This window comes from Takifugu rubripes, chromosome 8 (genome assembly GCF_901000725.2).
Source record: "Takifugu rubripes chromosome 8, fTakRub1.2, whole genome shotgun sequence".
NCBI lineage: Eukaryota > Metazoa > Chordata > Actinopteri > Tetraodontiformes > Tetraodontidae > Takifugu > Takifugu rubripes.
In genome coordinates, this window is record NC_042292.1 from 15,535,307 (window position 1) to 15,560,207 (window position 24,901).

Genomic DNA, 24,901 nt, shown 5'->3' on the forward strand with positions numbered 1-24,901 from the left:
TAACATTCTAGTCATTTTGTCTACATTGTTATTGACGGATGTGCATGTACCTCAGCTCGGCAGTGGCTCCATGTCTGTTGTTGTTTTACTCCAAACGTGTATAGTAGACAAGGCAGATACAAACTGTCATACATGTATAGATTCAAGCAAAATGTCAAACTTTATTGATGTAGCAGCATAAAGTACTCAAAATGGCATCACCGCAGACATGTAAATCCCCATCTAGAGTTTTTTAATCAAGTAAAAAAAAAAAAAAGGTTATTGTCTGAGACAATTATTTGCAACTATTTGTCTACGACAAAGCTCCTGGAGTACAATACAGCTGATACAATGTTCTGCTGAGTGCCGGACCCAAGTTTCTGAAAGAAAGGAAAGGTTGGAATCACTTGTGGTTGCACGGCTTGGAGTCTCGCGTCATCGTTGAGTTCACTAATCTATTTGCCTCGAGTTTCAAGGCTTTATCTACAAACCTTTTTAGCCTCCCGTATCGGATGCAAGACAACAATTTTTCTTTTTCTGCATCAGTGGCACAATGATCATAGGCTGTCACGAGGCTGAGGAGAGGGAAATGTTGGAAATCAAAGAACAGCCTTGGGTCTAATTTACACTGCATTGTTTGACTATTCCAAACATCTGAGACCAGATGTACATACAGGCTGCTTGTTTCAAATGGAGTCACTTTTATGTGTTAATCCCACCAGTAAAAAGACTGAAGCATTACCTTTGAGGAGTGTTGTAGTGTTCCAATATGGCAGCCGCTTTGTCTCCAGACAATCCGCTGATCTGCATCAGCTGTCTGGCAAACACTTCCTTCACAGTTTGACACTGGAAAAACATGCAAAAATCACAACTGGGCAAACGACGCACAATGCCAGCAACACAACTCGGTAGCTTACCTTGTTTTTGACGGCACCGTGATTAAACTCGGCAAACGAAATAAGCGAGCAGGAAGGGATGCCCGCCCGGTCCTCCTGCCCAACCTGGTCGCCCTCCAACTCTCTGGAGCGGCAGACCAGCGTTCGGTTCTATGGTAAAAAAAAAAACAACGCATGAAGCACGTGGGGAGAAGATCTCTGGTCCTGCTTCGGGAAGAAAGCTTATCACCTGGTACAGTTTTGTCAATTGCCGAGTCATGATGGTGAGGTAGGCGGCCGACTCTCTCACATCCTGGACTCTCTTCACGAAGAAGCCGTCGACCACCTGACGCGCAATGACATGTTCAGCACACTAAACGATGGCGCAACAAAGTAAATGATGTCCCGCCCCTTTAAAGTGAAGGAGCCCCACCTGTGTGCTGACTATGGCCTGTTGCAGGGTTTTTTCAGGTAAACTCTGGTGGGAGGCAGCATTCCCGTGCAGTTCCACCAGGTAGATGGGCTTGCGAAGACCGCACCTCTTCAGCCGGAACTGAAAATAATAATATTAAAAATGAATTTAAAATTCATTTATAGGCGCTTATCTCACCTTACAGCAGTAAATGGATACAAGAATATACAAAACATGCAGTTCTGAAGGAGGCAATGGATAAAATGTAGTCATCCCAGTCCCATATAGGTGATATAAGCCCATTGAGGCAGGATATTTATGTCGCCCCAGAGTTTCAGAGGTAGGACTGGAGTAACTGTGGCAGATTGAAGGGATGATGGAACAATGGCAGACGAGAGGAGTGAACAATGGTATTTATTAGAGGGGACAGAGAATGAATAGGTTTACCCTAAGGAGGTGGGGCGAGCCACTGATGAATATCCTCAATCTTTTGGTTTCAAAATCACATAATGGAATTGCACAAATCAGCTGAGTACACGTGTGTGTGTGTGGGGTGGGGTTGGCATGTGGGCTGAGTATTTAGTGAACCGCACCAAAGAGAATGTTTGTGAAGTCGAATTAAATCAGCATAATTGCATTTTGCAGTGGAGAGTCCTTATGAGACAGAACGTTGTGTCAGTACATGTCCCAGTGAATAGTGAGTCCAGCCTCCGCCTAGAAACGTTCTAGTCAGCTACCCCAACCCACCCCAAGGTGCATGTGGTCATAGATGGGGAAGTCATTTGCAGATAAAGTGGCAGGAATGTCCCCCAGAGTGGCAGAGTGAGTCCAAAATATGACCTTCGGAGTGGGTGGGAACATTGATAAACTGCAGCAACTCAAGGCTGTCAAAAAAGGATTTTACCTGAGCAAAGCTTGAAAGTAACTTATTTATTGAAAGCCTGAATATATAAAAGGCACACGCCAACCTTCTGTTCCCTGAAGCGGCCGTCGATAATGCTGCTGCAGAGGTCGTCTATCCTCTTCCTCTCGATGATGTAATCAAGGACGAGCTCCCTGCCTACAGGCACCTGCAGCTGACCTGGAGACGGAACAAAAGAATCCGTTTTGACCCTTGCGATTCAGGATTTTAGATGCAGACGATTAAAAAAAAAACCGGCACGCTACCTGGAACAGGTGAAACCTTTTCTCGAGCCACCCACAGGAAGTCTCCGACGTTGAGCTTCCGGACATCAAAAAGCACGCCGTTCCCCTGCAGCTCCTTGACCAGCTCCTGTTTCCGGTGATGGCTGCCGCTGCACAGACAGAGCGCCACATCACGAAGGCGTTGTTATTTTTGCAAGCACGCCTGTGACCGCAGAGCGTCCTACCCCGTCGTCTCAATGACGTCGACGCACAGTATGATTTCATAGGTTCCGGGGAGGAGGCAGCCTGCGCTGGGCTTTCCGCTCGTTCCCTGGGAATTCTTGCCATGGTCGGGTAAATTGTCAGCCTCACTACTGGCGTGGGCTTCGTCTGGGCCATCTTCACTGCCGGTGAGGTCAATAACCTCGGCGCTGGCGCCATCGTCCTCATTCTCCCCTTTATTTCGAGCTCTGTCGACCTCTGTGCTAGATTTCTTTACATGCTCCGAGTCCAGTCGCTCTGCCACTGCCAGACCATCTTCAGTCAGAGAATATCTACAGGAAGTTGAGGAGTTTTAGTGGCAAGTGCTTGAATCACAGAGACTGTTTAAAGGTGTAATTGTGCGTGTGATTTCCTGTTTTTACCTTGCAGGATTGTGAGTCTTTATCACCAGATTCTTCTGAATCAGTGTACTCACAGAGGACCAAGCCGTATACTTGCTGCCCAGATCTGGCTAAACACATGAAGAGATGAGGGAATAACACACAATACAAACCTCCATTGTGAGCCAGATCAAAAATTGTGCTCCAGGTTGTGTTGATATTTGACTTACAACAGTGAAGGACTTATCACAGAACTGCTGCGCTTCTGCCTGTAGCTCCATTTTAAACATGAAACCTTTGCTCCCAGGGTTCTGAGATTCTCTGAAGAGAGCAAGAAGTACGGCATAACCCCCCGACCTCTTCTGGGGTACATACTCCCTCTTCTTCTTCCTCCCTCCTCGCCCATTTTTATCTTGATCACCGTTTACATTTTTCTGCAAATATGATTTTTTTGAGTCCAGGAGACAGGTTATCTTACACACAAATAAACTCAAAGGACAAAAATTAGTCATGAGAATCAAAAGCTGCTGGTTTGCCTTGGCAGATGGGTCCAGGTTGTTATCCTGGCTGTTAGGAGGGGGGGCTCCTTTCGGTAAATTGTGAATGGGAGCGTCTGGACCTTGAGAAAAAGAAGGAAAGTAGTGCAGACAAGGGTGCTTTACAACAGCCCAGGCCGTGTGTCATCGTAGTTTACCGTTGTCTCTATAGTAACACTGCAGTTTTTCATCCAGTATTTTGCAGATGCCGTCCCCAAAGTTCTGGAGGATCTTTGCCTCTTTAGCGGACCTGAGTGGTAGCGGATACTTGTTCAAAGACTGGATGGCCTAAAATGGTACAAACACGCAGGGATTAGGAGAAGTGGAAAACGGGGAAGTGGCCGTTTTCCATTTCATAACATCAGGGATTTATTGGAGTGTAAAAGTCCCAAAGCACCTAAAATATCCGATATATGTTCAGCATTTGCTATTATATAGAAAATGAAATGGTTAACAAGGAATGCAAAAGCGTATTAGCGTACCTTCTGGTAGGTGTACTGGGTCTTCTGTCCCTTTTCTTTAGCCTGGTCTCGGAGCTCTGTTAGCCACTTGAGGAACAGTGGATTCGGGCAGGAGGGCAGGGTGCGTTTCCGACCCAACCGGGCTGGTTCAGAAGCTTGCATTCCCTGTCAATCTGTCAACAAGTAAGGATGATGATGATGATTACGAAATGTCTTGACGTACCATGCAGATACAGTTTATGTGCTTTTATATATACTCTAAAAAAACACACTTCAAAAAGTAAAGCTAACAAAGCTAACGTTCTTTAGCGTTTGCCAATCCTAAATCCTTAAGCTTTTGCCGACAAGCCGTTAAATGTGACTGCAACGGGAGCATTTAGAAAGCGATTTGTAAACCATTATAAAACGCATCCGTGTGAACAAATGTAAATTACCTTTGGCTCCAGATGTTACCTCCGCTGGTGGCGCCTTATATTCAAAGACACAGCGCACTTCCTTGTTGACAACAGTCACGTGACAGGAAGACGTCACACGGAAACAGGGCCACCTGGCGGCGACGGTGCAGTAAATCCTAACTGAAAGTAGCTAAAATGTATCAATGTATGAGTCATAAAATTAAATTAAATCACAATGGGTACTGCAGCACCACTGACCCTCAACAAATGTCACAATTGGTAAGGGAATTATGAAAATACGTAATTCATCTATATTTGTCAAACAAATGTAGTCGTTAATTTACATCTTATACTAAATTAAAAATAGAATGTCAGATTTCTTTACATTTATTTTATAATTAATAAAAAATGGCTGATTCTCCAACAAAATATAATTATATAAAATTGTTTAATAACGTTTCCCCCATAGACTATAATAAGTACTTTGTTATTTTTCTGCTAATGAAAAATATGATTGTCAAAATATAATAAAGATGTAGTACATTAATTTATGACAGGACTAAACTGAAAATGAATGAAAAATGTCATTTTTTGTGAAAACACAAAATAATTTACTAAATGAATGCTACAAAGAGTATGGCACATCTTTTTAATCTTAATTCATCCTAAATAGTTGAACACATGAAAAAAAATAAATGGAATTTTTTTGGGGACAGTGGGAAAGAAGAAAGCGTCTGGTTTGATCTCCAAACCGTTATCTGGCTGTCACAGGAATCCTCCTCCACATGTCCTCAGGATATAAAAGAGCAGGAATCCTCCAACAAGACCTAACAGATTCCAAGAATCCACCCTTACCCTCCCAACCTCTTTTACTAAACCCACAAAAACCAGAGATAACTGGAACACATTATAAAAGAGCGTTATAAAGTGGTGTAAGCCATACAGAACTGGTTCCAACTAGAAATTAAAAGAGGTGGGAAAGTTTGGGGGGGCACAGATGAACTTAAACATGATATAATAGTTTTCTTGCTTATATTTCCAGTCTAATGCTAATATAGATGAACAGGAGCTACACACGGAGCAGGTGTAGCTATCAAATTCTACTGGAATTGTTTACACAGAGATTATTGAGTAATCCCTAAATAACAGAACAATCAGAACGGGTACTCTGCTCTATCAGGCAGACCTAACAATTTAAATGCAATGCCTGCTGCTGTTTTAAACTCAGCTAAAAGCATGTGGTGAAGCTGAGGATCAGCTAATACTACCTGCATTTATGTTGGAACACAAGCTGGACTGTTATCGTGCAAAGATGTGATCAAAAACCCACCTCAACCATTAAAAAAGCACTAGAAAGAAAAACTCGCTGTCACTTTATATATTATTCCCTTTAATGAGTTAAGTGATTCATTTTTCATAGAAAAATGTTTTTGACGTACAAAGAAACCCACCACATGCAACAATATTCACATGCATTAGAAATAAGGATAAATGGTACAGGTGAAAGACGTGTCGATGACCTCAACCATGTTACAGTTCCAGTAAAAATATATATTAGTCAAACATATTTGGCACATTATTTCCCAAACCCATAGAGGCACAAACACACATGTACATTTACACATGTACATTCCCATCAAAGTTCATCACCTCTCCTGGATCGCTTCATCTCCATCTCATCCCTCCTTCATTCGGACCCCCCACCCCCACCCAGTCCTGGGTTCATGGAGGCAGTGGTCGTCCTGGTGACCCACTCCTCTACTGCTCTGTTGATCCACTGGAAATGTCACTTTCAGCACTCTGTGGAGACTCTAGTGCTGAGGTTAAAGCAGGTTTTCCTCCTCCTGTCCTCCTGGCCGTCTTCCCCTTCAGCAGGTGACTGTTGGGATGAAGCAAGTGCAGGTGCACGAGCAGATCATCCTGAGAGCCTGACGTGTGGCCGCACTCCTCGCACACGTACAGCTTGTTGCGGCGCTCCTTGTAGGCATACGCCTGGGTGATGCTGTGGATCTTCTTCATATGGGACTCAAGTGAGCAGCGCTGGGTGAAGGCCTTCTCACAAAGGGTACATTTGTAAGGACGGACCCCTGCATGGGGGGGGAAAAAGGCGGTCATGTGCTGTTCAGCCATCCTCGATTGTGCGTTTCTGTGTGTAAAGATGGGGGGTGCGTATATACCTGTGTGCGTGCGTACATGACGCTTGAGGTCGAAGGTGTCGTTGAAGCCTTTTCCACAGAAGCTGCAGAGGTGTCTCTTTGTATCGCTGTGACATTTGACATGTCGGTTCAACATTCGCTGGTGTAGGAAGACCTTCTGGCACACCTGCAAACAGCCGTCAAGGTCAACCACACTGCGCTAGAAATGATGGCGGAGTCCTGAGCAATTGTTATGGCGTACCTGGCACACAAACGTCACCGATGATAAATTTTGATTTTGAGCCGTCGACCTGGTCAACATGGTGGCGCCCACTGGCGCAGAGCTGGGCTTTGAGGCAGGGGCGTGCTGGTTGGAGGTGGGTGTTGCGGAGGTGGGAGTGAGAGAGGGAGGGGCAGTAACAGCTGGTAGCTCACCTGTAGTTACCTGTGCAGGAAATAGATGGGTGACATTTTTAATACTGTTGGAAGAAGCAGAATTTGAATCCACTTCCTGTTTCCTCACTTTCATTTTGGATCGGATGTAGGTCGGGCTCTCCTGGGGCGGCCTCCTCCTCATCCCTGACATTTCCCCGGGCAGAGTGGCTGGGCTCTGCACTTGTCCCAGCGTGGTGCTGGACGGCAGCTCGGCATGCGCTCGTGCATCAGAGCTCTTGGTGAGGCATAGCGGCGTGGTCTCTGCCAGGCTGGCCTCCACTTCCGTTGTCAGGACGGATGGAGGGAAGATGGAGACTGCAGGGAGGGACAGGATGAGTCAGTGCCCCTCTGGATTGTTGTCTGCAAACACCCGAGGGAAATATTCGGCGCCTCCGAAACTAGATGCTAATTTTAAGGGAGCAGGTAGTGTTTTGAGGAGGCCTGAGGTGGAAAACAGCTGTCCTCCGCAGCGTAATGTGCAAACTCTGACAGTCGCAACAGCAAAAACAACAAACTGAATCCAACGTTAAAGCTGTAGAATCAGCTGATAATTTTACACATTTTCTAACCACAGAAGAAGAAAGGAATACTATTTTAACATGAACAGGAAGGGTATCATTTTTAACACTGGAGACTAAAATTGGTTGATTGGGGAATTAACAATAAAAAAGATTTAATGATCATAAAATATTCATGTGTGTCACAATGAAAATGTCACACAAATGCTCTTATTTTTGTTATTCTTTCCTTCTCCCCTTCTAATTCTCGAGCTATGTTATTGGGTGCCTGCTGTGTGACAAACGCAGGCAGGAGAAGATGCAAAACAAAGGAGCGACCCGCCAACGTAGCCAGCGTCGATCCGTGTTTGCTCAATTTTTCAGTTAGCAAACATACAGGATCAAATATGCTTATGTATGTATGGGTGTGCACATCTTTAACCTATTGTGTAGTGCGGCTTATTTTACACACACGCCACATCACTGATGCGGTTAAACTCGTCTGACCAGACCGGCTTGCAGCAGCAACTATGAACCTTCCTCAAACAATCCGCCTCACAGGCGTGGAGGCTTCTGTGTTGGTGAGTGTGTGTCTGTGTGTAAGCTGTCAGTCGAGGAGGGTGTGGTCCTGCTCAGGTCCCGAATCACTCGACTCGGTAGGACCATAATCAGATAAAACACAAATGAATGCAAATCTCCACGCGTGTGTGTGTGAGTACCCACACATGCACGCTCACACACACACACACACACCAGATAAAACTGTTGAGGTAACGGTACATGGTGACACAGTCCCGTCGATGAAGGCTGCAGCCTTTTTCAAATTAATTGGCACAGATTTGAGAAGGAAATGAAATGCATCGCTGCTCTTGAAGGAATTCTTGTCGCATCTATAACAAATTCATTTGAGTTGAACACTCAAGTGCTTCAGCAAGTTCCTCAGAGACAAAAGTCAACATTTCCAGACAGCAGTAATTGAGTCCATACCAGAGAACGTGTCATGAACATCAATTTTGTATTCCAGACAAAGTATCAGGATCTGACCCATAAGAAACAGGAAGGACACATGGACAGTGTAGCTATTGTACCTATGTGTGTGTGTGTGTGTGTAAGATGTTTGGTCTGTGTCAACTTGCTGATGTGTACTGAGGCCTGACAGAAGATGTCATGATGTGTGATTTTAGGATTTATGCTCACTAAGGACTCCTCGGCCCTTCAATGGTTCATTTATTGCATTATGTTAATGGCGCTCAACACTGGGCTTCTTCTGCTCCGCCCCTATTTTGAATCTCTAATTACTCCAATGTGGCGATAATCGCTGTGGCGACCGGCGCTCTGGCCAGGATAAAGAGTCAACAATCGGTAGATAACTTTCTGAAACGCACAGGGTGTGAGGCAGTGTGTTTGCTTAAGGTGTATTGTCTGCAGCAACAGGCACCAAGTAGGGTCCGTTACATTTTCTCCCATCCAATAAACATTAACCTGACTCCGGAGGATGGCCCTTTCACACAGACGCTAGTTTAGATCGAGGATGATCTTGCTGAACAATTTGGTCCAACACAAATACAGAAGTACTAAAAAGTAACCACACTAATGCTGACCTTGCTAGAAATATGGGTGTTGTAATGCTCATTTTTATTATTTCATAAATTTGGAGCTCTGGCTATAAGTCGCGCTACAGTACTGCAGACAGGGCTACTTTACTGTTTTCACACAGATAAAGTGCGATATAAGTGTTTCAAATCTCAATTTTCATTTGTGAAACTGTGCTGTTGTCTATTTAGTTTATCATATTTCACTCATTGTCTTGCTTGCTTGGGGGGGGGTTGTTTGTTTTTTTAAAACAACAACAAAAAACAGCAGGTTTGTCTTAACATTTTTATCAATTAGATTAATATGAACATCAAAAGAGAGAGAGAAAATCAATCTGAACACACTTGAACGTGGATTAGGACTGATGAAACAGGCCCGGGCACATGTTTGCGGATTAGGAGACAAAAAAAAAAAATTGTCGAAACCGGTGGCATCTGGCGCCCCATAAAAGCAGCTTACCCGTCTCTTAAGGCAATTTTCATACCTCTGTGTGTGTGCGTGTGTGTGCGCGCGTGCGTGCCCGCGCGACAGCCTAACACACGTTAGGCAGGTAGGTCGAGTAACGGCGCATACCTGACCGTTCCCGCTCCTGGTTTAGTTAAAAATTTAACTGCGTCACATTTACTCGTCTCATGGGAGGTTTCAGACTTTATTTTAGTTTTTATTTTTAAAAAAGTCCTTAATTCTGTCCCAATTGGCCCACAATTTGTATGTGCGTAGAAAAAACTATTAATAATAAAAATCCCGAGTCTTAATACGCAGTAACCAAATGTTCCAGCTTTTTAAACACCGGAGAGGATGTTAAAAGTCAATGATTGAAAGTGGCGGTGCTGAGATGTGGAGAAAGAGAGACACGGGAGCGGGGTAGCGGGGGGGGGGGGGGGGGGGGGGGGGGGGGGGGGGCAGGAGAGGGTGTCGTCCGTTACTTGTTATCTGATACCGACGTGGTCTTACAATAAAAACGCTGCCGATGGCAACAATGGGGATTGTTCTCAGGAGGGGAGAGAAAAGGCTTGTTGAAATGGGGGGGGGGGCTCCTTCAACTCACCTTTTAAATGTCAAGTCGGTGGTTAACTGACAGGTAACAGTCCTCGTTCGTTTTACACAGAAATTTACCTTTACACTAGTCCCAGTAAAATGACTTTAAAAACCACGAATTCAACTTGAAGATCAGGTTTTAGTGTGAAAGCTGCTCCTGAAAACGGTTCGCGGAAGAGATCCGGGTGTCGTAGGGCGATCTTTGACATCAACTGGCGCTAAATGGACACGTTAACCTTCTGCTTCCGCCGCAACGGCAAAATGGTGAAGAAATGATTCAAATCACGACTCAAAGTTACCGACACGCTCCCGCCAGTCGGCCCCTGAGCAGTCCCTGTTCGCGGCCCGCTGTGCTTCCTTCCCGTTATTCCGGGGCCCCAGCGGGCCCTGCCCGCCCCGTTACAATCACCATCCAACCGCCGGATCAACTGATCCGATCGAAACGCGCAAAGGCGCACGCAGACGGCGACGCGATCGTGCGATTTCCTTCACAAACAACAACAAAAACAAGCCAGCCAACGGCATTGTAGCAACGGTTGGGGCTCATTAAAGCCGCATGGACTCACCTGGGATGTAGACGTCTCCGCGTTCATGATCAGACACCTCGCTCCAGTTCCGCTTTCCCGGCGAAACGTTTGCCTTCTTCACCAAAAAAGCCCTCGGCATGATCAATTGACACCGGCTCGCTTGACGGGAACTTTGGGGGAACTTAACCGCTTGTCGCGGCGCGGAGGGCAAAAGTGTCCCGAGGAGGAAACCCCGAAGTTGGAAGAGACAAGGTCCGTTCTACCTTTTTTTTTTTCACCTTTCTTCTCGTTTCGCAAGGCGCTGTTATCTCCCCCCTTTTTTTCCTCCTCCTACAACACACCTTCCCCTCAGTCGGATTTACCCTCCAGAATGTTGGGGGGGGAGAACAAAATCAAACGCGTCGGAGCAGGTGAGTCCGCTCAGGTGTGTCGCCGGACAGGTACGAGTCGAAAATCACCTAACGGTGTGTGGGAGTAGGGACGGAGAAACAAGAACGCACGGAACGCCGATCACGCACACTCATGAGTCGACATGACAGAGGTGGGTCAATAAGCAGCAGCACAGGTACTCATTTGAAAGCAGGAAACGGCAACGCGCATGCGCGGCAGAAATAACGGTGACAACAAGCCCGGGTTAGGTAGGCCTCTTATACCTGCTCAACCGGTTTACTCCTCCTTCCTCGGTTTTTGCCTCGGGTTTTTTCTTCCTCCTTTCCCTCCACCTCCATTCCGGCTCGAGGTGTGGGCCGAATGACATGCAAACGAAGGAGAGGGACCCGGGGGGGGGGGGGGGGGGGGGGGTGCAGGTGGAGCACACGGGTATGGAGGCGCACATGGAGCCCCAACAGATGCAACAGTTTTGCGCGATCTCGGCGCCTGTTCAGCGATTTAAAACAACCAGAGATTCTGCTGCCTCTCAGGGTAAAAACCAATGAAAGTTTTGAAAAATATAACGAACAAAGGCAAACAGTTGCCCCCCCCCGCCTGAGAGGGAATTGAACAAACTACCCAGCAACACAGATCCTGTTTTATTGTTTTTCTCTTAGAGGCTAAAATCATTCAAGATTCAAGAGTACTTTATTGATCCCTTTAGGGGGTGTCCATCAGGGAAATTAGCATCTCCAAAAAAACGTACAGCACTGTACAAAATTTCCCACTACCTTTACACACCATTAAACCTATTAAAGATAATAAAAATAGAATATAAATATAAAACTATAAAAATGTAAATAAATAAATCATGTCTGGCTCACAATTACAGACTCTATGTTGTGCCTCCATGCAAAAATCCAAAGGTATTCTCGTGTATGAGCAACTGTTTTCTCTTTCATGTCATTTATCTCAGCTTTAACCCAAGTTTCTCTGGTGCTTTTCCTCTTTTTCTCTGTGTTTGGCCCCTAAATGAATGGAGGGGTTTCTGTGCAGGCCCATGCTTGTCATTCAGGTAATTTGCATGACACAGTGGGCCGGGACCTTCCAAAATTAGAGCAAGTAGACAGAAACCTGCAGGAGAACAACAGCCGGAGCTTCAGCTTTGCATTAATCCCCCCCTTTTCCTACTTTTCTGTGGCGGCTGGTTTGATATAAGACCGTATGGTAAAAACTGCCAAGACATGAATGAATCACTGGAGATCTTTGTTGGCCCCACCTTTCCCTCCCTGCTGTGTGTTTACCATTCCCTCCCGTCTTTCCACTGTTCCCTTGTCTTTGTAATTACGCCCCCTCCCCAACACATACACACCCTAAAGTTCTTAAAACACCCGAAACAAACATAATATGAAAGGACAAAATGCTGGGTTTTGGGGTTTTTTTTACACTACTTTACTCTCTTGTAGATGGTGCTGAACACAAAGACGTGATAAATCAGGTGCAAATTCAGTCTAAAAATAACTGCATTTAATCTGGGCAACATTAGGGTTCACTGCACCTCAGTGTAGATGTCCAAGCCCATCTCTGACCGATGCTCTTGAAGAAATCGGAGCTGCTCTGCTTCTTTCGAAGCAGCAGCTCAGGTAGCAACACATCAGAACATTGTTTAACGCTAGCTAACATGCTTTTGGAGGAGGGGGGGCGGGGGGGGGTCAAAGATCAAAGACCCTGTCACCTGTAGACAGCTGTGGCCCAAAACAAGGCAAGTTTTGGCTCACACCATTAGAGATCAGGAGCTGCCGATTGTAAAAGCTGATCATGCGAGTTGCGGTGTGTCCTTTCATCACAGGAATTCTGGGAATTATTAGAGCCCATTAAATGACTGTATGTTTGCAAGTGTTTTGCAACTTTCAACTGCGTATATTACATACAAAAAGAACACACAAGTTAAAGAAAAAACATTTTCCACGACAAATCTGTTGCCATAATAGCGTAGCCGCTGACAGTTCCGGGTCGCTCTGTGGGGATTCCCTCCAGTCTTCCTCCTTTCTCTCATCATCAACATCTAACGAATGCTTTGATCTTGTTTTTGGATTTTCCTCACACAGGTAAAATTAATAACCTGAAGTTTTGGTCAGGAGAGGACGAGCTGGGAGAGCTTGTGTCTGATCAGGAAGGCAGCGCGTGATGAATGAATGCACGGCATGTAGCCGGGGCGGTTTAAGTGGTTTGGCTGAATCAGCCCTGGCTCTTAATTACAGGTGTCATATTCTACCTGGAACATTTTATTCTGGTGGAATATTTATATCTGTTGTGCAATGCCCTTAACCCTCTGGTAACATGAGGAGAATTCTGGAATCCAGCTGAATTCCTAAAGTTGAAAACCTGCAGAATTAAATGCACATCCAACAACAGAGCTGCCTCAGAATCCACTTTATTTTATTTTTTTACCTTTGTGAGAACAGATTGCACCCGAGCCCAAGCTCGACTGGATGGACGACTTCATCTTCTTTCCCTCTTACACATTACAGTTATTTCCCTCCGGCTTTCAGACTAACTATCTGCCATTTAAATGCACGCACCGGTTTTCAGTTGGACTTGTCAAATATTTTAAACAGGAAAGGAGACGAGGCCACAATAGCTCAGCATTGAAGCCAGAAAAGAGCTGGCAAATAGGATAAATACAGAACATGGATATATATGCTGATTACATCAAGGTTAGCTTTGCTAAAGCACACAAAGCTAATTAAAGCAGGCCTAAGCTAATTAATCAACTGCAAACACAGCAAAAATGAAAGATGGTAAAGGAAAATAGCCACCCTATTTGATACCTATTATAAGATTTGCTAACTGCCACTAAAAATAAAATACAGCTGCGAGAAGATAATCAGAGAAATCACTAGTGGATGTTAGGGCTTTACCACCAGGCTTGAATTTAAATGTTACAATGGGAGCATTTGCTACAAAGAAATAAGGCCACTTACTGTACATGAGCAATGCAACAATTTAAAAAAATAATTTTTATGAAATCTTTGGGATTTTCACAACTTTTATCAAGTCAACATTTATTTCTTCTTATAATAAGAAGCCGAGATTGAAATGGCGATACCTTGTTTTGCAGGTAGATGTTAAATGTTTGTCGTTCTTCCTTGTTTTGCAGGTAGATGTTAAATGTTTGCTGTTATTCTGTAGTGTAGAATCTGCTGCTAAACAAACTCCATGGATCACAAAGCGTTAAGTACATGCTAAACACCAGTAAACTAAATATGGCGACGACAACAATCACTGCACTCTATAGGTTTGCTGGTTACCACAAGTAGTTTCATTTATTTTACTGGATATAAACATAGTTGCTTTGACAAAATGAACAAAAACTTAATTGTGTTGTTGATGAGGGAATGAAAAGACGAAAATTAAATCCTGGAGGTAGTGTAGGATCGGTCACATGACCCAAGAGCGGTCACATGACCCGCATTACACGTTGTAGTACATGCTCCATGAGGAAAAGGTTAACTGTTTACAGCAGGAGTCGGTGATAGCTTCAAAATAGGATAGGACTTATCTGCAGAACATACGACAGGTATCACGTGACCAGATGTCATCTCAGGCCAGAACATCCAAAGGGGATATTTTGTTGTCATAGTTTGATGTTGAGTTTTGTTTTTCTTCCCTCTGTGTCATGCTTTAAAGTTTGTCTGCCTCTTTTATTATTAGAAACGGTATTGTCAGGGAAGGGCGGTAACACCGGACAGGTAGCGTGCCTTTCTGCCAGCACGTGGTTTCGTAAACATGCTACAATAATGTAACAAAAACAAAAAAAGTCCAGGATGTGTACGCATTAACTTCAGCAGCTCTAAAGAGAAAGCAAATAGAAAACTGGCGTTTTGTGATCCTGTGAAGCTGAAACAAAATCCTCCAAAGACAACAACACAACTGGCTAGAGACACGCAAAAGGAAAGGAACTAACAAGTATCACACATGAAACATATTTGACAGCTAAACAAACAGTGCCAGTCCGGTAAGGCACTCACAAGAAAGCTGGTTAACAATTAGCTGACATGGTTTTTCAGATTTGGCACAATTACGGGCGTGTCATTTCAACTTGCAGTCAGGTCAGCTGCAGTGAACACTGACATATTAAAAACTCCCTCACAGACAGACTGTGTGCAAGTGGAACAGGCTTAGGTGTAGACGCACTTAAAAGGAAATATGTAATTAATGGTTCTTTACCCTCCAGACATCGACAGTATCGTCCAGAAAAGCAAAACATCGAGGTTCAAAATGATCAACAGCTCAGAGGAACTGTTCAGTAACACTCGGGTGGATTCCCCCATATTGACTTAATCTCATAAAATATAAAGCAAAAAATAAAACGGAACTATTTAGAGACGCAATCACTAAAATGTGTCGCATTCAGACGGATCGTTGTATTTATTCTCAATGTCCACGAGGCGGCGCTGATGATCAAGTAAAGACATGCAAACGAGCAGCAACATCATGCGCAAACATAGTGTGGTTTATTTAGTTAGAAATAAATGTAACAGATTCAAAGTTGGGTAGTGAACATCCCGTTAGCGCCAAAGCAAATTTGGCACCAACGGATAATGTGCAATAAAACTTTTAATTACGAATGTATCTGCAGGTTATTTCGATTTATCGTACCACCCTAATGCATTTAAATTTAAATCTAAAAAAAGGACTAATTAAAAGACAATTTTATGTTGCAGAGCCGAGCCTGGGTCGTTACACCCCTCGGCAGCAGGTGGCGGTAATGAGCTCCGCCCGTGAAAGCGCGTCCGCCTTTATCGCAGCAGAGTTGTAGAGAAATATCCGCTATATGGACGTAGTTGACCTCGAATCGTCAAATTTCGGACGACGAGCCACCCACTTTCAGTCACACTCCGACAGCCATTTCGCCCTGTTCGGTTCGTTGTCTTCTTTGGCTGCAGATTTGCAAGCGCGGCCATGGCTTCCAGAAAAAGACGCCTGCAGGGTGATAACGGTAAACCCTGCAAGTTGGCCAAGACGGATCGTCCACCGGTCCATCGACACGTAGCTGCCTTGATTCTGGCGAGAGGCGGAAGTAAAGGGATTCCTTTGAAAAACATTAAAATGTTGGCCGGAGTTCCGCTCATCGGATGGGTTCTGAGAGCCGCAGTGGATTCTGAAATGTTTGACAGGTACCGTTAGACAATCTGTGTGATCTACGTGCAAATAGGCCACAACCATCACGCTTCGTTCAAACATCAGAAAACGTGAGACATGAAAAAAAAATGCAATTGATGCGCAAAGGAAATCTGTAGCTACATGTTTAAACGCGTTTATTGCCTCCGCCAAGGAGGCAGTGTGGCAGGGTTCAAAAAGAAACTCTTTTTGAGTTTCTTTTGAAAGGGTTTGAAAGTGTTGATAATTGGCCACAGAATAGCTCATTAAATGTTGGTGATGTTCCGGGTTCCAGAGGGGCTTTGATCTTCCAAAGCCGAGGGGCTTTGATGATCACACAATCTACTGTTAAGTAGCCTGTTTTTCTTTGTGAGTGAATGTGTGTGGAATTAACTGCTAGGTGGAGGTCTGCACACCCTGAGTGCTGTTTTCCTCGTTTAATCAAAGCCTCGTTTTGTCATTGACAAACTCATGTGTAATAGCGGCATATGTGCAATAGAAACAGCCATGTGACTAAAAGAACCGAGTTGCAAACAACAATGACAACAGTGCAATTTTGTTTCTCCAGCATATGGGTATCAACGGATCATACTGATATTGAAAATGTGGCAATAGCCTGGGGGGCCAAGGTGCACCGCAGAAGTCCTGAAGTCTCCAAAGACTCGTCTACTTCTTTGGAGACCATCCAAGAGTTTGTCACGTCACACCCAGGTACACCAACCACAGCAGGATGTAGCGACAACAGATATCGTGGGACAGCTGAGTATATAAATGTTGACAGCAATAAAAGCAGCTGATTTACACACACATCCTGTTTTGTCTTGCAGAGGTGGATGTGGTGTGTAATATTCAGGCTACTGCGCCGTGTCTCCATCCGTTCCATCTAAAGGAAGCCCTGCAGATGATCACTCAACACGGCTTCGATTCAGTCTTCTCAGTGGTCAGGAGGCATCAGTTCCGCTGGCAGGAGATCAAGAAAGGATGTAAGCAGATCATTCTGCAAATCCACTCGTTATTTTCATTTGGAGTGAATTTCTCACCATCGAGAAAAGGTCAGGTGGACCATGTGTATGAACGTTCCACTGTCTGCCACATCTCCTTGTAGCTGGTGAGCTGACCAAGCCGTTCAATCTGGACCCAGCCAACCGCCCACGCCGTCAGGACTGGAATGGAGAGCTCTGTGAGAATGGTTCATTTTACTTCACCACCAGAGACCTGATAATTAACAAAGGACTTCTGCAGGTGAACAAGGATAATATTTTAAGTGTACATAATTTTATCCCATCAATGTGTTTCTCTGTCCCACTGAGACGTGTGATTTGTGGCATGTGACCAACATCTGACTAATTTATTTGTCCTTCGATAAATATGTCTTCATCTCTCCAGGGTGGAAAGGTAGCGTACTACGAGATGCTGCCGGAGTACAGCGTGGACATAGACGTGGACATTGATTGGCCTGTGGCAGAACAGAGGGTTCTCAGGTACTTTTAAATGTAGGATTTTTATAAATAATAAACAATATTACATCAAATAAAACCCTTTTCCCAGTACCTTTATTTATCAGCTAATTGTTTCTTCAACCACGCTTCTTTCCTCAGATATGGGTACTTTGGACGAGTGACGCCAGAGGTGGTTCGCTTGATGTTCTGCAGAGTTTCTGGATGTTTAACGGATGGTCAGATCTTTGTTTCCAAATCGGGCGCGGAGATGGTCTCCTTTAACATCAGAGACATCACGGGCATCCGCATGCTGCAAGAGGAGAAAGTGGAGGTGAGAAATAAAAACCAGCCGATTGAGGTTGTCAAATAGCCTCATCGCGGTTACTTCCATGTGTCCCCGCTAGGTGGTGCTGTTGACCTCCACAGAGGACCCAGTCGTCCAGGCGCCAGCTGACAATCTGGCGAAGAGCCTGGGCTGCCAGGTGGTGCAGGTGGGAGGAGAGCCGATGGATGATTTGCTTCCGATGGTGGAGAAGAGGGAGCTGCAGTGGAAGGACGTGGCGTACATGGGTAAACCTGTCACTAATACGTAATGTAGATATTCGCGATTATTACCCATCTGAAATATATTTCCATCTCTTCTAGGTAATGACAAACCCGACGTCAAGGTTCTGAATCTAGCAGGTTTGAGCGCAGTACCAAGTGACGCTCCCGTGGTCGCTATCAATGCAGCAAAGTACACGTGTCACAGTCTCGGAGGAAAGGGGGCGATGAGGGAGTTTGCCGAACACATAGTCCTGCAGAAACAGAAAGCAAAATCCCAGATGAACCAGGACCGCATTGACAACAGCAGCTTTTAAGTTTCAAATGTGTTAAATATACATTTTATGGAAAAGGTGTAACACCTTTGGAAAAAATCAAAATTTAGGGAGAAATGATGAGTTTTACTGAAAGTGGTAGCCTTTATTAGTAGTTCCATGCTTGTTTTTAATGAATGGGGTGATACTTTCAATCTAAAATCAGTAATAAATTAAGTACTTTTTTAAGGTCTAAACTTACATTTAGCTTTTTAGAGGCAGTATTTTTGTATCATAGTAAAGCCGAAACGTGTTCTTCTTAACCCTTTTTAGGGTTACAGCAATCCAAAGCATTTGACACCAAAAATATTCTGTGTATAGTGTATTAGAAATGTGAAATATATTTTAATTTATGTCCTTACCCCTAAATGCCACAAGAGCCTCTTTACCTGACCATTTCCCACTAATTAACTACTTCACAAAACATAGGAAGTTGTTTTTACTGTTAATTCTAAGCGGAGTGGAATATTTTTCTTTCATTATTTTGTGAACAATCAGATAGATTTTGATGAATCCACAAAATGTACACAACATTCTTTGTGTTTAATGTGTCATATTTATTATTACGAGGTACCTGAAGGCATCGCTAAGCTAACCTTTTACCCTTGTGCGTGTTGGTGCTGGGCAACTTCCTGCCTCTGAGTGAGCGGGTGGATGACGATAATTCGTAGTTGCTTTTGTTTGGAGATGTGAAGGTTTCTGGTTCATTTTATTGCTATCTGGTAAAAATAAATAGGTGGAACGCTTCAAATGCTGCAATACCTGTTTCTTTTTGACTGATTTATTAAATTAATGTGATTTAGTGTGTAGTGATTTGCTTCACTTTCACTCTCGTCAAAGATGTTTGTTTAATTGAACTGACATTTACCTTTTGAACAGGATTTTGTTAATTTAATATTTTTGCACAATTAATATCTCTGATTAAAGTCTCATGAAGTTATTAGAGTAAAGTTGTTGATTTTATTCAATAAGAAGACTGTTCAGGTTCTCTTTATTAAGATTACAGTTATTGATTAATATTTAATAAATTATTCAGTAAAAGAATAAAATGAATTTCTAAACCATCACCGAACAATTCGTAATACATTAAGCTGTCAACCGCCAGTACAACATTTTAAGAAGTTATCAAAATTTACACGGAAATATGAAAAATAAATCAGGTGTTACATGCTATAAACACAAGAAAATTCACTCTATCATGTTTACTGGAGTGATTGTCAGCGGCTCATCGTTCTTTCCGTACTTATTGGAGCAGGGGCTGAAGAACGGGTAGATGGAGTCACTGAAGGAGTCGTTGAAAGTGTAGATGTGGAGTTGGGCATTAACATTGTAGAAAGACACCTGGAGGAACAGGGAGAGAAAATTGAATTTGAAACACCTGGCATAGCCATGCATGGCTACACGGAAAAGAAAGTTCCCACAATGCACCTGTCCATTTTCAAAGTCCACAAATATCCCGATCTTATGCGGCTGGAGGTTCAGGTGCACGTCTGAGGAGTGGACGGTGTGAAAGGCGTACCTCTCTCTGAATAGAGAAAAAAGGCCGACGGCACATCAAAAACAAGTGGCTCATCAAAGTTTATATGGTTGCAGTTTCCAGGAAATTCCAAACATTCAGTTTAGGGAAGAAATGGTTAACTCACTTGTCTCTAAGGCTGAGGAACCAGTATCCGTTGCCCGGAGTAACTGTGATTTTTCCCTTCCTGCTGACCGATTTTCTGGCCACCCCCAGATCCCAGTCTGTCTTCCCAGTAACATCCACCTGTTCAAAACCACATCCTGTCTTCGTATGGTCACTGGTGGACGCCCACGCTAAAGGGATGTGGAGAAGGTCTCACCTCCCAGTAGTGTCTCCCAGATGACATCATCTCCCTGCCCAACACGCAGATGATCCGGTCAAACCGCTCCTGGTTGTCGGGCAGCAGCTGGTGTTGATCCCCGCACCAGACCTGCACAAACACAAGCCCGCTCATGCGAAACCTCCCACACCATCTCAAAGCACACGCACACACACGGATCTCGTCTCACACTCTTCATGTCGTCTGATATGATCAGCCTGGGGTGGGCAGTGTTGACATCCAGCGTCACATCCACTGTTAAGACAAGACAAAAGGAAGAAACGGTTGCATTGACTCACGTACAGTATGTGTCTCAGAACACTGTGGGGAGGTGTCTAACCTGCATACTCCTGCAGCCTCTTCATCCCTGCAGAAACATGTGGCTAAAACATTAATGTGCACTTTATCATTTATTGTGTTGGATCATTTAAGGCGGTATTGGAGTGGACACTCACTGGGCTGTGGTTGCACTGGACTGAGTTCCATTGATGTCATGGGAAAACCTGCAGGAACAAATAAAGTATGCACTCTGCTATTAGCTTTTCATTTGGGACTGGGGTGTTGGGATTAACATTTCAAGGTAATGACACGTTTTATAATTCATGACATCATTTTTTTTTGCAACGTTATGGCGTTAATGTCAAGAATCGTGAAGTCAAACCTTTTTCTGCCACATTCTTCAGCTCTTGGTTGAATCGCTCCACCTGAACTGCCAGCTTTCTGTAGATATTCTTTGTTCCCAGATAGGTGCCGATGGACACTGCCGACCAGTCTTGGACAGGTGGAGGGAGGATGAGCGAGGGGAACGTCTGGAAGAGTTCCACGATTTATTCAAGGTTTTCCATAATGTTCGGTCTAACACCCACCTCACTGAAGCTTCACCAACCTTGATGCAGTGTGTGAAGTCATCTGATTGGGCGAGCTCTTCGAGGGCACTCACTCTTCTCTGCAGTTCTTTATTCTCCTGTTCCAGTTTCTTCAACGCAGCTTCAGCCTGTTTCTCCACTGCCTTTTGGCTCATTTCCATCAACTCGATCAGCTCTACCTGTGTGCGCTCGATGGCAGACATAAGCGCAGAAAACAGGCAGATGCTGCCTGCCATCTCAGTCTCCAGTTCAACCTAGGACATCATTATCAAGGAAAATCACTTAGACGAACTCCAACTAAAGGCAGTAATAACAGTTAAAACTGGCATGAATTCAATTATTACAGCCAAAATGATAGTTAAAGTAATTCTATTTGAATTTTGTTTATAGATTTTGTTTTGAAATTTGTCAAGTGAAGAAAATCCCTTAATGCACTCTTGAGGTATTGGATTACTGTGGCATGACCATGTTTGGACCAACTTCAAATTGAAAATGAAAATTCACCAAATTCGTACATTTATCATTTAGTTCATAAATTAATTTACATCAAAAATCCTTTTAAAAGTTAGGACGTATGCTATGGAAGGTGTGCAGCCATGCTTAAAAAAGACATTAAATAAGAAAACAAGCACTTCCGTATCAATCTAGGAGTGGGCGTGGCCAAACCAAACCCAAGAAATGGCTTTAGCGTATTTGTTCGTATTTTTAACTGTTGCTGCGATTTCTTTTACGCTATATACTGTAGAGTGAAATAAAACACATATTAGTAATAATGATAGAAAAGAGATTTTAAGTACACCTCGGAGTCTTTGGTAATAATGCTAATTGTCAATGGACTGTTTAAAGCGAACGAGGATGGAAACACGCCAGCAAACAGGTATGGATGGACAGCATTTTCAAGTAATTAAAGTATCTTCTCAGTATGATAGAACTATTTCTACTTTGCAAGTGCCGCTTTTGGTTGCCTGGGTAACAGCGGACTTGACAGCTGTTTCGATTTAATTGATGGTTTCTGTGGTATAGGCAGGAATTGTAACAAAATATTTGTTGAATGTTCTTGCAGATGTATAGGAAACTACCTGTTGGGTAAAAAATGTGTATAAAAACGGTAAATAAGAGGTGGTTGTATCAGTTTAATGAAGCGATTTAACGAAGTGATTTGCAAATGTGCATCGTTTACTTCTGCCCTCCGGCGGACTTAACACGCAACTACTGCGCAACCATTTTTTTAAAGTCCCAAACTGCTTCAAAATTTGAGATTATAGCCTTATTGTCATTAAAAACATTTGAGATAAAAACACAGCAGCGGGGGGGGGGGGGGGTGTTCTAATCTAATACAGGGTGGATTACAGTTTAAGAGTTAACTGTATGATTGTTCTACCTTCACGTTGGAGACGGATTCTCTGATCTCTTCCATCTTCCTGATTCTCTGTCTGATCATTTCCTGGATCATCTGCTCCGACAGACGTAGCTGGACCGGCGCACCCATTCACAAACAAGACACGGATCATTGAAATAAGTTAATTGGATGTGTTTTAGTGTCTTTGGCCAAATACTTGGTCACATAAAAGCAGCAAAAGATTTTGCAAGTTTTGAAATGACTTCAGCATGACCTGATCTCCAGTTATTTTTTTTGTCCCTGTTCCCACCTTCTTTTCCAGCCATTCTTGTTTGATTGTCACTGTATCGTGGTCGTAATGGTCTTCGGTTTCACAATCAGGACAGATGCATACTCGGTCATTCTTGCAGTAAATCTAAATTTGGTAAAAAAAATAAAAAAAAAGGAGCCTAAATAATCGACCGATCTTCCTCTAAATGGGAGGCTTGTTAAAAAGAATTGCGATCATGAAATGCGAACCAGTAATCCTCTGTGGTGGACCTGGCAGAGAGGGAGGCTGCCGGCAGCTGTGGTCAGAGTGAATCGTCTCCGTCCTCTGGAGCCCAATGTGGGAGGAGGTGGCGGAGGGGGTTTGGAGGCATGGTTCAGGGCACTGAGCGGGCTGTGGTTGGGTAGTGATGAAGCCAGTGTGGGGATAACTGTTGAGAAGGAACGGTAAAGGACTCACTGTTGGAGGAATCGGATTCTTTCAAGCATTAGTACCGGTTCAGGATGATTTGGATCTCACCACTGTCCTTCGAGGCAGGCGCAGTTAGCTTTTTCATGGACTTGGACTGTTTCATTTCTTCCACAAAAGTGCACGGATTGCCCCCGTCCCCTCTCTTCCCCGTCACCGGTCCTCCCCCTCTCCTCATGGCTTTGAACTGTTCCGTGATCTCCCGCAGCGTCCTATTGATCTGGAGGTTGGGCCTCTTCTGGAAGGTTTTTTTACACAGGGGGCACCGACACACCTGAGATGTGATGGATTGAAAAAGAGGTGGGGAATAAAAGAGCAAATTAAACATATTCCCTTGGATTATCGTCAATGATCCGATACCCAGGTGATCGAACGTCTACACACACCTTAGCGCTGCTCCAGTATTCACTGATGCATCCTAAGCAGAAGCTGTGGCCACAGGGGGTGGATGATGGGTTGGTGAACAGATCGAGGCAGATGGAGCACTGGAACTGTTCGTCGGACAATAATCTGCCTTGCAAAGACATCCTGTGGGCAAATAAGTGGACCAGCACTCAGATCAGTATCGTAGATGAGGCACACATTCCGTTAGAGGTCTCATTTATCCAGAAGTCTTCTGTTCCAGAACCCCCTTTAAAATATATTTCCTGTTGTATCCACTTTTAGAGCTTAACTGGTATCAAAAATAGCCTGAAAGTCAGAAAATATTGCGCCGAATATTATGTAACCCCTTAAAATCAGATTAGGATGGTCAAAAGACCCGAGGAATGAAGTTGGCCAGGATTTTTATCACATGCGGACGTAGCACACAACGTTTTCATGTCAGGCGTGGAAGGGCACTTGAGACGACCTCGTCCTGCTCTGCGAGAGCGATGCAGAGGCTACGAGGGGGCTGCTAGGTAGGACTGCTTCAAGGGATGTTTGCAGAATCCATCGTGAAAAGCGGAGACGTATTGATGTCATAATCTAGCTAGCAGCCAAGCACAAAACTGTCCTCAGTCAAACCAGATTTATAGATCCCATAAGTACACATGCGTATACACCACAGTACAGAACACAATCTGCTTCTGAAGCCATAAATACGTGCTGCACCTGCTGGATTCTATAATATCGAAGAAGCTCAACGTTGGATGGTAAAATGTGATACCTTAGTCGTCGGTGGGTGAGTTAAAAAAAACACTTCTGAGGTGTCGGAGGTCTTCAAAAGACACCCACTCTTCACCGCTGTCCTCTGGCGCTGCCTGTTATGAAGACAAGCACCTCTACGTGACATCTGCTTTTGTTTTTCTGCCCTGCAGAAAAAACACACCACGCCTTCTCAGGGGTAGGTGTTGGACTGGTTGAGGTGAGCACCTGTGGAAATGAGTCCCTCTCTTGCATCTTAATCGGAATGAAGTGGGTTAAAGTTGGCCAGGAAAACAGCGAGACCTGAATAAGGACATGAACCAAATGACGACTTACCTTGAATTTTAACAATGCCGTTCCGTAAAAAGGGGGTTTACTTTTTTTGCTGTATGTAATAACCAGAGAAATGTAAAGCGCATTAATTAGAAGTGATACTGGGAGATGGGGACTTAAGGTATGTCGGAGGCCTGTAATCGCGCTTGGTGAACCATTGAATCCGTCTTCTTCACCCTGAATTCCTTTGAAAATATGACAATCCAAACATTCAGAGTAGAATATT

The 24,901-nt window shown here is 44.1% G+C and overlaps 4 protein-coding genes across 4 annotated transcripts; 1 reads left to right on the top strand and 3 right to left on the bottom strand.

Annotated features, from left to right (window-relative positions):
* Window positions 1–137: 137 nt before the first annotated feature.
* mus81 (MUS81 structure-specific endonuclease subunit) lies at window positions 138–4,517 on the bottom strand. The gene is made up of 15 exons (XM_003966869.3): window positions 4,425–4,517; window positions 4,012–4,163; window positions 3,688–3,817; window positions 3,530–3,612; window positions 3,224–3,427; window positions 3,036–3,124; window positions 2,637–2,945; window positions 2,434–2,561; window positions 2,235–2,347; window positions 1,288–1,407; window positions 1,105–1,200; window positions 897–1,025; window positions 722–825; window positions 471–554; window positions 138–359 (listed from the first exon to the last, which is right to left on the bottom strand). The coding sequence occupies exons 2-15, from the start codon at window positions 4,150–4,152 to the stop codon at window positions 293–295; spliced, it is 1,797 nt and encodes a 598-aa protein (XP_003966918.2). The 5' UTR covers window positions 4,153–4,163; window positions 4,425–4,517; the 3' UTR covers window positions 138–292.
* Window positions 4,518–5,020: 503 nt separating this feature from the next.
* Window positions 5,021–11,056, bottom strand: ovol1a (ovo-like zinc finger 1a). Its single transcript, XM_003966870.3, has 5 exons — window positions 10,650–11,056; window positions 7,044–7,270; window positions 6,783–6,965; window positions 6,563–6,707; window positions 5,021–6,472 (listed from the first exon to the last, which is right to left on the bottom strand). The coding sequence occupies exons 1-5, from the start codon at window positions 10,747–10,749 to the stop codon at window positions 6,144–6,146; spliced, it is 984 nt and encodes a 327-aa protein (XP_003966919.2). The 5' UTR covers window positions 10,750–11,056; the 3' UTR covers window positions 5,021–6,143.
* Window positions 11,057–15,944: 4,888 nt separating this feature from the next.
* Window positions 15,945–18,441, top strand: cmasa (cytidine monophosphate N-acetylneuraminic acid synthetase a). The gene is given in 8 exon segments (NM_001078593.1): window positions 15,945–16,159; window positions 16,711–16,853; window positions 16,970–17,125; window positions 17,248–17,384; window positions 17,529–17,623; window positions 17,741–17,912; window positions 17,986–18,151; window positions 18,227–18,441. Coding segments are annotated over 8 exon segments (1,299 nt in total).
* Window positions 18,442–19,412: 971 nt separating this feature from the next.
* On the bottom strand, window positions 19,413–24,497 carry LOC101075897 (E3 ubiquitin-protein ligase TRIM21). Its single transcript, XM_011606636.2, has 15 exons — window positions 24,365–24,497; window positions 23,604–23,745; window positions 23,269–23,491; window positions 23,001–23,179; window positions 22,792–22,896; window positions 22,524–22,613; window positions 21,163–21,396; window positions 20,938–21,085; window positions 20,732–20,779; window positions 20,617–20,643; window positions 20,467–20,531; window positions 20,277–20,387; window positions 20,082–20,200; window positions 19,867–19,963; window positions 19,413–19,779 (listed from the first exon to the last, which is right to left on the bottom strand). The coding sequence occupies exons 2-15, from the start codon at window positions 23,742–23,744 to the stop codon at window positions 19,627–19,629; spliced, it is 1,740 nt and encodes a 579-aa protein (XP_011604938.1). The 5' UTR covers window position 23,745; window positions 24,365–24,497; the 3' UTR covers window positions 19,413–19,626.
* Window positions 24,498–24,901: the final 404 nt, after the last annotated feature.